The 17299-nt window shown below is 43.4% G+C and overlaps 1 protein-coding gene across 4 annotated transcripts in view; it reads right to left on the bottom strand.

The window, feature by feature from the left end:
• fam184ab (family with sequence similarity 184 member Ab) overlaps nucleotides 1-3797 on the bottom strand; it is a 154021-nt gene extending 150224 nt beyond the window's left edge. For 2 of the 4 annotated variants that reach the window (XM_035774830.2, XM_035774828.2), the window contains exons 1-2: nucleotides 3438-3796; nucleotides 2998-3202 (exon numbers count right to left, since the gene is read on the bottom strand). In XM_035774830.2, coding sequence (XP_035630723.1) covers nucleotides 2998-3177 — 180 coding nt within the window. In that variant the 5' untranslated portion in view covers nucleotides 3178-3202; nucleotides 3438-3796. Of the gene's footprint in view, nucleotides 1-2997; nucleotides 3203-3437 lie in introns of all 4 variants that reach the window. The other 2 variants (XM_035774827.2, XM_035774831.2) reach the window with 2 other exon arrangements.
• Nucleotides 3798-17299: the final 13502 nt, after the last annotated feature.

The following is a 17299-nucleotide window of genomic DNA, read 5'->3' as shown; positions in this document are numbered from 1 at the left end:
TACAGAATGGATTTTATTCAAGCGATCTGACACAATATCTGATGTAAACTGACCAATGAAGTGAGTCTTTATAATATTGTACAGAAATATAAACCACATTGATATTAGGTTGCTTTTCAAATAGATAAATACAGTCGGCTAAAATAGGTCTCCTCAGTTTGAAACTTCCTTGCATCCAAATGTTATTTGCTCCATCACTTAAGAGTAGTCAGGTGAGAGATAGAAACAAACATGTACTACTGTGCTGTAAGGCTGAGAAAAATGAATGCCTTGCATCTCGATGAGCTGCAAAATACTGTAGTGTCGACCTACTCTGAATGACACTGCAAACACTATGAATCAGGACCTTACTGCAAGGAATAGGAGACAATGTTTTCACCAGTCTAGAGCATCAGCGACAGACAATGGAGCTGCCTTCTGTAGGACAGGTTAAATGTAACCCTTTTCAGACCATGTCCACTACTTCAATGTTCCGACTGAGTTATGACCTGGACAAGAGGACACTTACCACTTACTCTTCAATCAGATGAAGTCTGTGTCTGTTTGACAGGGAGGAACAAGAAATTACGTTTCTTAACAGATATTGCACAGAGGGGCTGCTGGGGTCTCCGAAACACAACAACATGGCCACACCCTGTTTGGGTTAGTTGGAGGTAGGATGCAACAGTTGTATTGCTCCTTCTTGTATGACCATGCCTTTGAATTGGTTGTCATATTGAAAACCGCAAGGTTAGAGTATGCAAATACTAGCCTGGTGGCCCAGTCTGCCTTGTGCTTTAGCTAACTAACTCACATATAATGTAGTGAAATGTGAAACCCTGCAACAAGGAAAGGCTGTGCCCACTTTAAAGGGTTAATAGCCCATATGAGGTCAGGTTATAAACTCAGCAAAAAAAGAAATGTCCCTTTTTCAGGACCCTGTCTTTCAAAGATACTTCATAGATCTTCATTGTAAAGGGTTTAAACACTGTTTCCCATGCTTGTTCAATGAACGATAAACAGCATACTGCTCGTATGGCTGGTGGCATTGGTGGCCATACTGAGCACATCTGGGACCTGTTGGATCAGAGGGTGAGGGCTAGGACAATTCCCCCCAGAAATGTCGGGGAACTTGCAGGTGCCTTGGTGGAAGAGTGTGGTAACATCTCAGAGCAAGAACTGGCAAATCTGGTGCAGTCCATGAGGAGGAGATGCACTGCGGTACTTAATGCAGCTGGTGGCCACACCAGATACTGACTGTTACTTTTGATTTTGACCCCCCCTTTGTTCAGGGACACATCATTCAATTTCTGTTAGTCACATGTCTGTGGAACTTGTTCAATTTATGTCTAAGTTGTTGAATCTTGTTATGTTCCTACAAATATTTACACATGTTAAGTTTGCTGAAAATAAACGCAGTCGACAGTGAGAGAAGGTATCTTTTTTTGTTGAGTTTAGATGGGTTGGTTGTTTAGCAACAAAACCGACGTGTGAGAAGCTATGTTGAAAAAAAGACAGGGTTGGCTTAGACTGTTCACAACATGTAAACTATATTTAGTCTCCAAATGTTTAATGAAAAAATAAATACATTTGCACAGTGAGCACTTGTTGTCTCTCAAATACATTGATACAGTTGTTGGTTAGCTAGCTAGGGGAATTTTAGATACAACGAGCTGAAACGAGCCACCTACGATTCCCCACAAGGCAGCTTCTGTGAATTGTTGCTAACTATCTGACGTTCAAAATTATAACAATGCATACCTCCTTCTGGTAACATTGCGTGTGCATCATTTTTTTCAGCCAACTCGTCTATAGGCTAATATGGAACCACTATCTCTCATCTTTACTTCAATGGATCTTGCTCCTAGTGTGGATGGGCAACCTGGTCTCAGAACATTTTGTATAATTCTATAAGTAAATCCTCGACACTACATTTAGTATGATATGTTACGTTTCGTATGGTATGTATTAATTGCGGATGTACATCACCCATTTTGTATGATATCTTACGAATTACAATTCATATTACAGTACCAGTCTCATTTAAGGGTTTTTCTTTATTTTTTCTATTTTCTACATTGTAGAATAATAGCGAATAGATCAAAACTATGAAATAACACATATGGAATCATGTAGTAAACAAAAAGTATTAAACAACTAAAAATATATTTTATATTTGAGATTCTTCAAAGCAGCCACCCTTTGCCTTGATGACAGCTTTGCACATTCTTGGCATTCTCTCAACCAGCTTCATGAGATAGTCACCTGGAATGCATTTCAATTAACAGGTGTGCCTTGTTAAAAATTAATTTGTGGAATTTCTTTCCTTCTAGCTGGCTAACGTTAACTAGGCTAGGGTTTAGGGTTAGGGTTAAGTGTAGGAGTTAGGTTAAAGGGTTAAGGTTAGGGTTAGGGGAAGGGTTAGCTGAAAGGGTTAAGGTTAGGGTTAGAGGATGGGTATGCTAAAAGGATTATGTAACCATACCAATCGTAACATATACTAATTTGAGTGTCCGGGATTACAATTTACTATGTTATGTGTAGTCAATGAGACCAGGCTGGGATGGAATACCCTGCTTCCTAAATTACCTTGTAGAAAAACATAGGTTATATTAAAATCGGTAACAATTAAATGTTCTTCATTTGAAAATGGCCCTCACACTATCAATTTATTCCAGCTGGTGGTATAAACAGCTGTCAGAACCGAGGGTTAAAATGTATTATTATTTAGCACTAGTGCAAGATTATGTGAGTACTACTGTAATAACGTTCCATGTTCAATGTTATTATTGAATACATATGACCAAACTAGGCATATCATTATGTAAGAACTGAATAATTCCTAGCTATATATAAAATAATTGTAACATTTTGCGTTTTATATAATCAAAGATTCGCTGATGCCGATGAGAGGACTGGGATACCTCCTCAGCACTTGACAAGTGCAGCGGCATCACAGCACCTGATTAAAGACCGGTCCATTAGTACTCGAGTATCTATAACAGTAACAATCCTTACCTTTGTCAGCTGTGCTATTTTCTTGCTCATTTTGAGGTGCAGATCTTGGGTATATTCCATGGTGATGCCCGACTGGTAAGACATTGTAGATGATGAGCCAGAATTATATTTCCCTGCTCCTGACGATGGATTGCCAGCTGCAGGGCTGTAGTATTGCTGCCAACCCGCTCCAGTCGCCATCTTCACGATCCTTCAAATGTTGTTACTAGAAGAATGTGATGTATCAATGAAAATAGCACAAAGGTCAAAGCAGGTTCCCCCGCAACAGGATCTTTCTCCTCAAATCCGTAAAATAAATATACATCAAGACATACTGCTTGATAATATCAATGTCTGTCATTTTCTGCAGGTCAAAACAAATGCAATACAGTTGCTGTTAGCATAACGTTTTAATAACACATGAAAATCTAGTACAGCAAAACGCAATTAACACTGCCTACCGTCTTCATCAAATAAATGTTGCCGTGTGTTTCATGAAGGGGTCCTCAGCATTAGCTAGCCAACGTCAGCTAACGTTAAGTGTGGCAGTAGCGTTCCTTTGACCACTCAAATTCTTGAAATTCTTCGCTTTGTGTTTGACAAGCAAGGAGTCACCATGGCACCGGTATTTGCTCAAATGAAAATCTTGTTGAATTGATGTTACTCACGTTGAACCCGGTATTTTGCACCGGAGAAAGCCGGTCCGTAAAGGGTTTTCTTCAATGCATAGCTAGCTTGTATCAGCTCGTGTGTGTGTGTGTGTGTTGCTCTCTGACAGACAGAGTGGTTGCTGTATTGCTGAAGACTCTGTTACCAAGGATGACTTCAACAGTTTACGTTACTGTCAATGACGTCAGTTCCGTTCGTTTTCACTCTCTCCCATCGCTTTCAATGATGCGCTGATTTTGGGGGGGTATAGCTGGGATCAGAGTCAGGTGACACGTGCACTACATTTCAATAGAGTGTTAATCAAAACATTCAACAAATATTGTTGAATGTTTGTTTGCATATGTGTGTGTGTGTGTGTGTGTGTGTGTGTGTGTGTGTGTGTGTGTGTGTGTGTGTGTGTGTGTGTGTGTGTGTGTGTGTGTGTGTGTGTGTGTGTGTGTGTGTGTGTGTGTGTGTGTGTGTGTGTGTGTGTGTGTGTGTAGCCCGTTTGTGCATGTTGCAAGAACACATTCATGGGATGTGTGTGTGTGAGGAAGACAAAGCTGGTCATCAATTCTGCTTGCTGTCTGCATGCCTGGAGCACCTTTTGGAACATTTCTACTGCGCTGGTCTTAAATCCCTGCACATAAGAAGAGAATCCTGAAGCAGATTGAAGATCCCACTCAAACCACAGTTCAGTTCATAGTCCTTCCTCTAATTCTGATTCTTCTGTCTGATTTCTTATACTCTTATATACTTTATATTTCTCTTATGCTTGCGGCCAAGACAGAGCAAACACACGTTAGCTTTACCTAAAGCAGGGTTTCCCTAACTCTGTTCTGGGGCCCGACCTTAGAGCATGTTTAGTTTTTTGCTCTAGCGCTACACAGCTGATTCAAATATCTGACACATCATCAAGATTGGATTATATACTGTACAGTGACGGTGACGACCCGTCATTCAGGGCAGGTGGGGCAGGTGTCTGTTTTGCATGTTATTTTGGTATTAATACATGTCACATTTCAGTTTGCAAACAATGTTTAAAAAAAATACATATAAAGCTGCATACAAACTTGGTCTCTTTTTTTGCTTTATTTAGTAAGGCAGCTCCAAAATGCAGGTGTTTCAGCCTGGCTCATTGCTTTCTATGGTGCTGGGGCAGCCAGAGGAAAATACGGAGTGCAGGAGTTGGTAATGTTCTCTCGTTGCGTCGTGATTGGCTCATCATTCTGTCACTCATGGGGACACTACATTACCGCCAAATCTAAGGGTAGAGCTGCTTGAAGCTGCTGTTGAGTTACATTAGAAGTGTCCATCCAAGAAGGCTCAAGGTCATTGGCCACAGATAAAATGGTGTAAACTCAGGTTATATCTACATTAGCTTTTACTGGACTGATCCTGTCAACATCATACTTTCAAAATCTTAGCTTGAAAGGTAGACAAGTAGTCATCATCATGAATCAAGTCTACAATCTACTGTGAAATCATTTTCAATTCTTGTCATATGAAGAGAAATGATAGATAGAACGTATCGGTGCTCATCGGCCATTGGAGATAAACATTACACAACAAGTTGGAAGTTGCAAATTCAACAATGAGTGGTTTAGAAGGAATCAGTGGCTAACTGCAAGCGTTGCAAAGCAATTTTTTGCCTGTTATTCAGTGGAGTGGGTGTGTGGTCCAAGTCTGGGTTTAAGGGTCTCTTTTCCAAGCCTAAAAGGATAAACATTCAACATTGGCCATGCTGTCAATCCAGCACGACTTCTTCCGCACTCAAAACAACTGGAAACTCAGAACTGGGAAATCTGACTTCAGTGAGTTCAAGACAACTGGGAACTTGGGAGAAAAAACAAGCTCCGACTGGGAAAATAAGTTTTGAATCTTGTTATGTTCCTACAAATATTTACACATGTTAAGTTTGCTGAAAATAAACGCAGTTGACAGTGAGAGAACATATATTTTTTTGCTGAGTTTAGATGGGTTGGTTGTTTAGCAATAAAACCGACGTGTGCGTAACTATGTTGAAAAACAGACAGGGTTGGCTTAGACTGTCATCCAACTCAGAATTGTAAGTCAGGAACTCTGGCCTCTTTCTTGAGCTCCGACCTGAAGATCACTGACGTCATCATGATGAAACCTTGTTTTTTTCTGAGTTCCCAGTTGTCTTGAAATCACCATAAATCCAGAAAAAGTCAGACTTTGGTGACAAAGTTTGTTGACAAAGTTTGCCTGCAAAGGACCACCACCCCACCTTCCTGTTCAAGTGAGCACAGCACAACACTGTGAGTCCATAAATGTATTGTATGCTGCTGCATAAATGATGTAACATGCCAGGGAGATATGTATACTGTAGCTAAGAAAGTGTATGTTGTGTAGTAAGCTGTTAGTAGCCCATGTGCCTCACCCTAATCATTTGATCTCTTTTCCCCTCTTAATTTCACTTACTGTTCTGACTTGGTGGTGCACATGTAGCCTATAGCCTGTTTTAGAGAAATGTAATCATCAAATATTGTAAGAGCTTTCATTTTCTGATTATATGCCCCCTTTTTTTTCTCCTATGGCCCCTTTATTTGTCCTACAGTTCTCACTTGGTGTACAGGGAGAATACTGTAAGAATGTTCTGAATTCTGTCGCTGAACATTTCAAAAGTGCTGAACAAATAGTTATATTGACTATGTCCGTCCTAGCTCGCTCATTGTCTAAATCGAAATGATGGATTATGCTATAGTTTGTACATCTCAATTGTAAGTAGAAACCACATTTGTTTAATTAAGCAAGTCTCCCATATCAGCTATGTTTTTTTTAAAGGCAGTAAATGAAGCTGAATGAACTGTTTCACTGCCAGAGAAGGCTCCGCTGATAGCCAGGTGTATTAGTGGTAAAGTGTTTTGGTACCGCTGTTGAGACTGCTGTTGGGACAGCTTTATGTAGGGCCTAACAGTTTGTGGGCACCGTTTGTCACCATTATAATGCAATTCATGTGTTGTTTAGTGTTGTGTTGTGGCTTTTCTGCCATATATCAAGTGTCCTTTAAAACTCTCACTTAACTGCTTTGCTACAACATCATCGCCGTGTATATTCCATGAAGGTTAACAACACAGACCTGGGACATTTGAGACACATGGGTAGGTTTCTTCAAATCAATACAGCCTAAACGCTCACACAGAATTCTGCCTGACTTTTTACCCACTGTCTCTGTGAATCCTGTCTGTGAAGGGAAACAAATAAAAGGACTATGAGAGACATAATGGCGGAATCGGGTAGATTGTCAATAAGAGGCATAGAGATATGGAAAAACATCAACATTCTGTGCATATTTGTAAACAACAGCTGGTGTACGAAATCTAATGAAGTGTCTAGATTTTGCTCGCCTGAAGTTGAGTATATTGTGATAAACTGCAGGCCACACTACTTGCCTAGAGAGTTCTCAGCTATACTTTTTGTGGCTGTTTATTTACCACCACAAACAGATGCTGGCACTAAGACCACACTCAGTCAGCTGTATAAGGAAATAAGCAAACAGGAAACCACTCACCCAGAGGCGGCGCTCCTAGTGGCCGGAGACTTTAATGCAGGGAAACTTAAATCAGTTCTACCAATTCTCTATCAACATGTTAAATGTGCAATCAGAGGGGAAAAAATTCTAGATCCCCTGTACTCCACACACAGAGACGCGTACAAAGCTCTCCCTCGCCCTCCATTTGGTAAATCCGATCACAACTCTATCCTCCTGATTCCAAGAAAAAATTAAAGCAGGAAGCACCAGTGACTCGGTCTATAAAAAATGGTCAGATGAAGCAGATACTAAACTACAGGACTGCTTTGGTATCACAGACTGGAACAAGTTGCGGGATTCTTCCGATGACATTGAGGAATACACCACATCAGTCACTGGCTTTATCAATAAGTGCATTGAGGACCTCATCCCCACAGTGACTGTACGTACATACCCCAACCAGAAGCCATGGATTATAGGCAACATTCGCACTGAGCTAAAGGGTAGAGCTGCCGCTTTCAAGGTGCGGGACTCTAACCTGGAAGCTTACAAGAAATCCCGCTATGCCCTGCGACGAACCATAAAACAGGTAAAGCGTCAATACAGGGCTAAGATTGAATCATACTACACCGGCTCCGACGCTCTTCGGATGTGGCTGGGCTTGCAAACTATTACAGACTACAAAGGGAAGCACAGCATCGAGCTACCCAGTGACACGAGCCTACCAGACGAGCTAAATCACTTCTATGCTCGCTTCGAGGCAAGCAACACTGAGGCATGCATGAGAGCATCAGCTGTTCCGGAGGACTGTGTGATCACGCTCTCCGTAGCCAACGTGAGTAAGGCCTTTAAACAGGTCAACATACACAAGGCTGCGGGGCCAGACAGATTCCCAGGATGTGTGCTCCGGGCATGTGCTGACCAATTGTCAGCCAGAGAAACATGCTGAGAAGGATTATTACCATAGCAAGCAAGGTACTTGCAAACAGACAGGCCTGGATGAGATCTTTAAGATCAGGGCCCTCCGTAAGGCTCACAAAATAATTTTAGACCCAAGCCACCCCCTGTACCTGGACTTTGAATTACTCCCCTCTGGGTGCAGGTATAGGGCACCCATCAGCAGGAAAAACAGAACGAGACAATCATTTGTGCCAGGTGTGATATCCCTCCTTGCTCGGGCGAATGTTCCCATTGACCCTGTAAGGCCAGCAGGCCAGTCTTTTCTTCTATTACTACTAAAATTATTTCTTACTATTATTATTTTTATTGGTGCGTAACTGTTATGAAAGTTGTATTGTCAATCTTGTTTCGTATTTAAATGCCACTTAAAATGTGTACATGACACGGCAACAAACCAATGGGGACAATAAAGTCAGTAAGTAAGTAAGTAAGTAAGTAATGATTATGCATGCTGTTTGAATATTTTTTTTACATAGATTAGTTATTTGAGACGACCATGATAAGCAGTTGCTAGCTGCACTCCCAATAGTTTGGTTTCTGCCAGATGATGCAATCTCTATTGCACTCCACACTGCCCTTTCCCACCAGGACAAAAGGAACACCTATGTGAGAATGCTGTTCATTGACTACAGCTCAGTGTTCAACACCATAGTACCCTCAAAGCTCATCACTAAGCTAAGGATCCTGGGACTTAACACCTCCCTCTGCAACTGGATCCTGGACTTCCTGACAGGCTGCCCCCAGGTGGTGAGGGTAGGTAGCAACACATCTGCCACGTTGATCCTCAACACTGGAGCTCCCCAGGGGTGCGTGCTCAGTCCCCTCCTGTACTCCCTGTTCACCCACGACTGCATGGCCAGGCACGACTCCAACACCATCATTAAGTTTGCTGACGACACAACAGTGGTAGGCCTGATCAACGACAACGACGAGACAGCCTATAGGGAGGAGGTCAGAGACCTGGCTGGGTGGTGCCAGAATAACAACCTATCCCTCAATGTAACCAAGACTAAGGAGATGATTGTGGACTACAGGAAAAGGAGCACCGAGCACGTCCTCATTCTCATCGACGGGGCTGTAGTGGAGCAGGTTGAGAGCTTCAAATTCGTTGGTGTCCACATCAACAACAAACTAGATTGGTCCAAACACACCAAGACAGTCGTGAAGAGGGCATGATAAAGCCCCCTCAGGAAACTAAAAAGATTTGGCATGGTTCCTGAGATCCTCAAAAGATTCTACAGCTGCAACATCGAGAGCATCTGACTGGTTGCATCACTGTATGGTACGGTAATTGCTCGGCCTCCGACCGCAAAGCACTTCAGAGGGTAGTCCGTACGGCCCAGTACATCACTGGGGCAAAGCTGCCTGCCATCCAGGACCTCTACACCAGGCGGTGTCAGAGGAAGACCCTAAAAATTGTCAGACCCCAGCCACCCCAGTCATAGACTGTTCTCTCTACTACCGCATGGCAAGCGGTACCAGAGTGCCAAGTCTAGGACAAAAAGGCTTCTCAACAGTTTTTCCCCCCAAGCCATAAGACTCCTGAACAGGTTACCCAGACTATTTGCATTGTGTGTCCCCCCAACCCCTCTTTTACGCTGCTGCTATTCTCTGTTTATCTTATATGCATGGTCACTTTAACGATACCTACATGTACATACTACCTCAATAAGCAAGACTAACAGGTGTCTGTATATAGCCTTGCTACTCTTTTTTCAAATGTCTTTCTACTGTTGTTTTATTTTTTTACTTACCTACACACACACACACAAACACATACCTTTTTTTGGCACCATTGGTTAGAGCCTGTAAGTAAGCATTTCACTGTAAGGTTGTATTCGGCGCACCTTGCAAATATACTTTGATTTGATTTGATTTAAGTGTACCAGGTGAAAGTGTTTGATGCAGGGTTTGGATGGCTTGCTACTTTGTGATCTCGGATTACAAATCAGACATACTGTACTGTAGGTCTTGTGGTTTGGAGCCACAGCCAGGCAATCGTTGATTGTGGTGATTTGTAAATAGGACACATCCTCATTTAACTTGCTGTTGATTAATGAGGTAACCTCCTGCTCTGACTGAGGCATCTCTTGTGGATTTTGTTCCAGAGATGTGTTGTTTAGTTGGTTCATTAGGAGAGGCATGGAGACTGTTAAACTTTGGGCCAACCAAAATCACTGGCACTGTGAAATGCATTTTATTGTTGTTCTCTAACAAGGGGGGTTCCACCAAGGGAGAGAGTTTTCATTCTATGCCGCAAGTGTGCAAGTATGCAAGCCTACGCACACACAACACACAGACAGACACATTCAGTCCCATTCCAAATCCTATTTCCCCTATCCCCTATTTTCCCTAACCCTAAACCTGAAAACCTAAGCAAATCAAATCAAATTTCATTGGTCACATACACGTTTAAGCAGATGTTATTGCGGATGTAGCAAAATGCTTGTGTTTCTAGCTTCAACAGTGCAGTAATATCTAACAAGTAATATCTAACAATTTCACAACAATACACACAAATCTAAAGAAAAGAGAGGGATTTAAGAATATATAAATATTTGGACGAATAATGTCGGAGCGGGATAGACTAAGATACAGTAGAAAATAATAGATTACAATATATACATATGAGACAAGTAATGCAAAACATGTCAACATTATTAAAGTGACCAGTGATTTCAAGTCTATGTGTATACAGGCATGGCCAAAAGTTTTGAGAATGACACAAATATTAATTTTTACAAAGTCTGCTGCCTCAGTTTGTATGATGGCAATTTGCATATACTCCAGAATGTTATGAAGAGTGATCAGATGAATTGCATTGCAAATGAACTGAATCCCCCAAAAACATTTCCACTGCATTTCAGCCCTGCCACAAAAGGACCAGATGACATCATGTTAGTGATTCTCTCGTTAACACAGGTGTGAGTGTTGACGAGGACAAGGCTGGAGATTACTCTGTCATGCTGATTGAGTTCGAATAACAGACTGGAAGCTTCAAAAGGAGGGTGAAGCTTGGAATCATTGTTCTTCCTCTGTCAACCATGGTTGCCTGCAAGGAAACATGTGCCATCATCATTGCTTTGCACAAAAGGGCTTCACAGGCAAGGATCATCAAGAACTTCAAGGAGAGTGGTTCAATTGTTGTGAAGGAGGCTCAAGGGCACCCAAGAAATTCCAGCAAGCGCCAGGACCGTCTCCTAAAGTTGATTCAGCTGCGGGATCGGGGCACCACCAGTACAGAGCTTGCTCAGGAATGGCAGCAGGAAGGGCATCAAAGAGGCCACTTCTCTCCAGGAAAAACATCAGGGGCAGACTGATATTCTGCAAAAGGCACAGGGATTGGACTGCTGAGGACTGGGGTAGAGTCATTTGTCTGATGAATCCCCTTTCTGATTGTTTGGGGCATCCGGATAAAAGCTTGTCCGGAGAAGACAAGGTGAGCGCTACCAACAGTCTTGTGTCATGCCAACAGCATCCTGAGACACTGCAAATATTGACTCTTTGCATCAACTTAATGTAATTGTCAATAAAAGCCTTTGACACTTATGAAATGCTTGTAATTATACTTCAGTATTCCATAGTAACATCTGACAAAAAATATCTAAAGACACTGAAGCAGCAAACTTTGTGGAAATTAATATTTGTGTCATTCACAAAACTTTTGACCACAAATGTAGGTCAGCAGCCTCTAAGGTGCTACTGATGTCTATATAATAGTCTGATGGCCTTGAGATAGAAGCTGTTTTCAGTTTCTCGGTCCCAGCTTTGATGCACCTGTACTGATCTCGCCTTCTGTATGATAGCGGGTGAACAGGCAGTGGCTCAGGTGGTTGTTGTCCTTGATCTTTTTGACTTTCCTGTGACATGGGGTGCTGTAGGTGTCCTGGAGGGCAGATAATTTGCCCCTGGTGATGTGTTGGGCAGACTTGCCGTACCAGGTGATACAGTCCTACGGGATGCTCTCAATTGTGCATCTGTAAAAGTTTGCGAGAGATTTAGGTGCCAAGACAAATTTCTTCAGCATCCTGAGGTTGAAGAGGCACTGTTGCACCTTCTTCACCACACTGTGTGGCCTACTACTGTTGTGTCGTCTGCAAACTTGATGATTGAGTTGGAGGTGTGCGTGGCCACGCAGTCATGGGTGAACAGGGAGTACAGCAGGGGGCTGAGCACGCACCCTTGTGGGGCCCCTATTTTGAGGATCAGCGAAGTGGAGTTGTTGTTTCCTACCTTTACCACCTGGGGGAGTCTCCCGTCAGAAAGTCCAGGACCCAGTTTTACAGGGCTGGGTTCAGACCCAGGGCCCCGAGCTTAATGAGTTTGGAGGGTACAATGGTGTTGAATGCTGAGCTATAACTATTCCTTTTGTCCAGATGAGATAGTTCAGTGCAGTGCTATGGTGATTGTATCATCTGTGGATCTGTTGGGGCGGTAAGCAAATTGAAGTGGGTCTAGGGTGTCAGGTAAGTTAGAGGTGATATGATCCTTGACTAGTCTCTCAAAACCGATCCTCGACTTTGGCGATGTCATCTACAAAATGGCTTCCAATACTCTATTCAGCAAACTGGATGCAGTTTATCACAGTGCCATCCGCTTTGTTACTAAAGCACCTTATACCACCCACCACTATGACCTGTATGTTCTAGTCGGCTGGCCCTCGCTATATATTCGTCGCCAGACCCACTGGCTCCAGGTCATCAACAAGTCCATGCTAGGTGAAGCTCCGCCTTATCTCAGTTCACTGGTCACGATGGCAACACCCACCCGTAGCACGCGCTCCAGCAGGTGTATCTCACTGAACATCCCTAAAGCCAACACCTCATTTGGCCACCTTTCCTTCCAGTTCTCTGCTGCCTGTGACTGGAACGAATTTCAAAAATCGTTGAAGTTGGAGACTTTTAATTCCCTCGCCAACTTAAAAAATCTGCTATCTGAGCAGCTAACCGATCACTGCAGCTGTACATAGTCCATCGGTAAATAGCCCACCCAATTTACCTACCTCATCCCCATACTGTTTTTATTTATTTACTTTTCTGCTCTTTTGCACACCAGTATCTCTACCTGCACATGACCATCTGATCATTTATCACTCCAGTGTTAATCTGCTAAATTGTAATTATTCGCCTACCTCCTCATGCCTTTTGCACACACAATTTTTATTTTATTTTTAATTCTACTGTGTTATTGACTTGTTTATTGTTTACTCCATGTGCAACTCTGTGTTGCTGTCTGTTCACACCGCTATGCTTAATCTTGGCCAGGTCGCAGTTGTAAATGAGAACTTGTTCTCAACTAGCCTACCTGGTTAAATAAAGGTGAAATAAAATAAAAAATAAAATAAAAAGCACTTCATGATGACAGAAGTGCTACAGGGCGATAGTCATTTAGTTCAGTTACCTTTGATTTCTTAGGTACAGGAACAATGGTGAACATCTTGAAGCATGTGGGGACAGAAGACTGGGATAGGGAGAGATTGAATAGCCATCCGTAAACACTCCAGCCAGCTGGTCTGCGCATGCACTGAGGACGCGGCTAGGGAAGCCTTCTGGGCCGGCAGCCTTACGAGGCTTAACACTGTTTGTATTCGGCCATATTCCCAGTCACCTTGCCATGGTTATGTGCGGTGGTTCGCGCTTTCAGTTTTGTGCGAATCCTGCCATCTATCCACGGTTTCTGGTTTGGCTAGGTTTTAATTGTCAAAGTGGGTACAACATCTCCTATACACTTCCTGATAAACTCAGTCACTGTATCAGTGTATTCGTCAGTGTCATTCTCGGAGGCTAAATGGAACATATCCCAGTCCGCGTGATCAAAACAATCTTGAAGCGTGGATTTCGATTGATCAGACCAGTGTTGAATAGTCCTTAGCACGGGTACTTCCTGTTTGAGTTTCTACCTATAGGAAGAGAGGATCAAAATGGAGTCGTGATCAGATTTGCCGAAGGGAGGGTGGAGGTGGTTGAGCGTTTTAGCAACGCAAGTACTACAGTCAATGTGTTGATATAACTTTTGCTTTGTTAAAATCCCCAGCTACAATAAATAAGGCCTCAGAATATGTGGTTTCCAGTTTGCATAAAGTCCAGTGAAGTTATTTGAGGGCCGTCGTGGTGTTGGCTTGAATTGGGAATATACACGGCTGTGACTATAACCAATGATAATTGTCTTGGGAGTTAATAAGGTTAGCATTTGATTGTGAGTTATTCTAGGTCGGGTGAACCAAAGGACTTGAGTTCCTGTATGTTATCACAATCCCACCAGTTAATCATGAAACATGCACCCCCATCCTTCTTCTTCCCGGAAGACACAAGAGGCATGTGGTAGGGTCTACAGTCAATCACGGACTACAAGAAGAATCCCAGCCCAGTCACGGACCAGGATGTCTTGCTCCCAGGCAGACTAAATAACTAAACTAACTAAACTAACTAAGCAACTGACTAAATAACTTTTTTGCCCTCTTTGAGGACAATACAGTGCCACTGACACGGCCTGCAACGAAAACATGCGGTCTCTCCTTCACTGCAGCAGAGGTGAGTAAGACATTTAAACGTGTTAACCCTCGCAAGGCTGCAGGCCCAGACGGCATCCCCAGCCGCGCCCTCAGAGCATGCACAGACCAGCTGGCCGGTGTGTTTACGGACATATTCAATCAATACCAGTCTGCTGTTCCCACATGCTTCAAGAGGGCCACCATTGTTCCTGTTCCCAAGAAAGCTAAGGTAACTGAGCTAAACGACTACCGCCCCGTAGCACTCACTTCCGTCATCATGAAGTGCTTTGAGAGACTAGTCAAGGACCATATCACCTCCACCCTACCTGACACCCTAGACCCACTCCAATTTGCGTACCGCCCAAATAGGTCCACAGACGATGCAATCTCAACCACACTGCACACTGCCCTAACCCACCTGGACAAGAGGAATACCTATGTGAGAATGCTGTTCATCGACTACAGCTCGGCATTCAACACCATAGTACCCTCCAAGCTCGTCATCAAGCTCGAGACCCTGGGTCTCGACCCCGCCCTGTGCAACTGGGTACTGGACTTCCTGACGGGCCGCCCCCAGGTGGTGAGGGTAGGCAACAACATCTCCTCCACGCTGATCCTCAACACGGGGGCCCCACAAGGGTGCGTTCTGAGCCCTCTCCTGTACTCCCTGTTCACCCACGACTGCGTGGCCACGCACGCCTCCAACTCAATCATCAAGTTTGCGGACGACACAACAGTGGTAGGCTTGATTACCAACAACGACGAGACGGCCTACAGGGAGGAGGTGAGGGCCCTCGGAGTGTGGTGTCAGGAAAATAACCTCACACTCAACGTCAACAAAACTAAGGAGATGATTGTGGACTTCAGGAAACAGCAGAGGGAACACCCCCTATCCACATCGATGGAACAGTAGTGGAGAGGGTAGCAAGTTTTAAGTTCCTCGGCATACACATCACAGACAAACTGAATTGGTCCACTCACACTGACAGCGTCGTGAAGAAGGCGCAGCAGCGCCTCTTCAACCTCAGGAGGCTGAAGAAATTCGGCTTGTCACCAAAAGCACTCACAAACTTCTACAGATGCACAATCGAGAGCATCCTGGCGGGCTGTATCACCGCCTGGTACGGCAACTGCTCCGCCCTCAACCGTAAGGCTCTCCAGAGGGTAGGTCTGCACAACGCATCACCGGGGGCAAACTACCTGCCCTCCAGGACACCTACACCACCCGATGTTACAGGAAGGCCATAAAGATCATCAAGGACATCAACCACCCGAGCCACTGCCTGTTCACCCCGCTATCATCCAGAAGGCGAGGTCAGTACAGGTGCATCAAAGCTGCGACCCAGAGACTGAAAAACAGCTTCTATCTCAAGGCCATCAGACTGTTAAACAGCCACCACTAACATTGAGTGGCTGCTCCCAACACACTGTCATTGACACTGACCCAACTCCAGCCACTTTAATAATGTGAATTGATGGGAAATGATGTAAATATATCACTAGCCACTTTAAACAATGCTACCTTATATAATGTTACTTACCCTACATTATTCATCTCATATGCATACGTATATACTGTACTCTATATCATCGACTGCATCCTTATGTAATACATGTATCACTAGCCACTTTAACTATGCCACTTTGTTTACTTTGTCTACATACTCATCTCATATGTATATACTGTACTCGATACCATCTACTGTATGCTGCCCTGTACCATCACTCATTCATATATCCTTATGTACATATTCTTTATCCCTTTACACTGTGTAGAATACAGTAGTTTTGGAATTGTTAGTTAGATTACTTGTTGGTTATCACTGCATTGTCGGAACTAGAAGCACAAGCATTTCGCTACACTCGCATTAACATCTGCTAACCATGTGTATGTGACAAATAACATTTGATTTGATTTGATATTTATTCCTGTCTGTGCGATGAACTGAGAACCCAACTGGCTGTACGGACTCAGACAGTATATCCCGAGAGAGCCATGTTTCCGTGAAACAGAGTATGTTACAATCCCTGATGTCTTTCTGGAAGGAAATCCTCGCCCTGAGCTCATCAACTTTATAATCCAGAGACTGAACATTAGCGAGTAATACACTCGGAAGTGGTGGGTGGTGTGCACGCTTCCTGATTCGGACTAGAAGTCCCCTCTGAATACCCCTCTGGTGTTTTGAATCAGCCTCTGGAATCAGTTCAATCGCCCTGGGGGGTACAAACAAAGGACCTGTTTCGGGAAGGTTGTATTCCTGGTCCTAATGCTGGTAATGCTGGTGAGTTACTGCCACTATGATATCCAAAAGTTCTTCATGGCTGCATGAAATAACACCAAAAAGATTATGGGCAAATAATGTAAGAAATAACACAAAAAAAACGAAATACTGCAAAGTTGCCTAGGCACTAGAAGCTTGGCTGCCTTATCTGTTGGCACCATTTTTACTACTTTACTACTAAAACCTTGAACCTAACCCTAAACCCAGCTCCTAACCCTAACCCTAAACCTAGCTCCTAACCCTAACCCTAAAACTAACCCTAGCTCCTAAACCTAATTCTAATCCGAACACTAATTCTAACCTTAACCCTAAAAATAGCATTTGACCTTGTGGGGACCAACAAAATGTCCCCAGTTGGTCAAATTTTGCTCGATTACTATTCTTGCGGGGGCTAGTTAACCACGTCCACGCCTACGCACACACGCACACGCACACACACACACACAC

Source organism: Oncorhynchus keta, chromosome 8, assembly GCF_023373465.1.
Source record: "Oncorhynchus keta strain PuntledgeMale-10-30-2019 chromosome 8, Oket_V2, whole genome shotgun sequence".
Lineage (NCBI taxonomy): Eukaryota > Metazoa > Chordata > Actinopteri > Salmoniformes > Salmonidae > Oncorhynchus > Oncorhynchus keta.
This window is presented reverse-complemented; position numbering and strand designations above follow the sequence as displayed.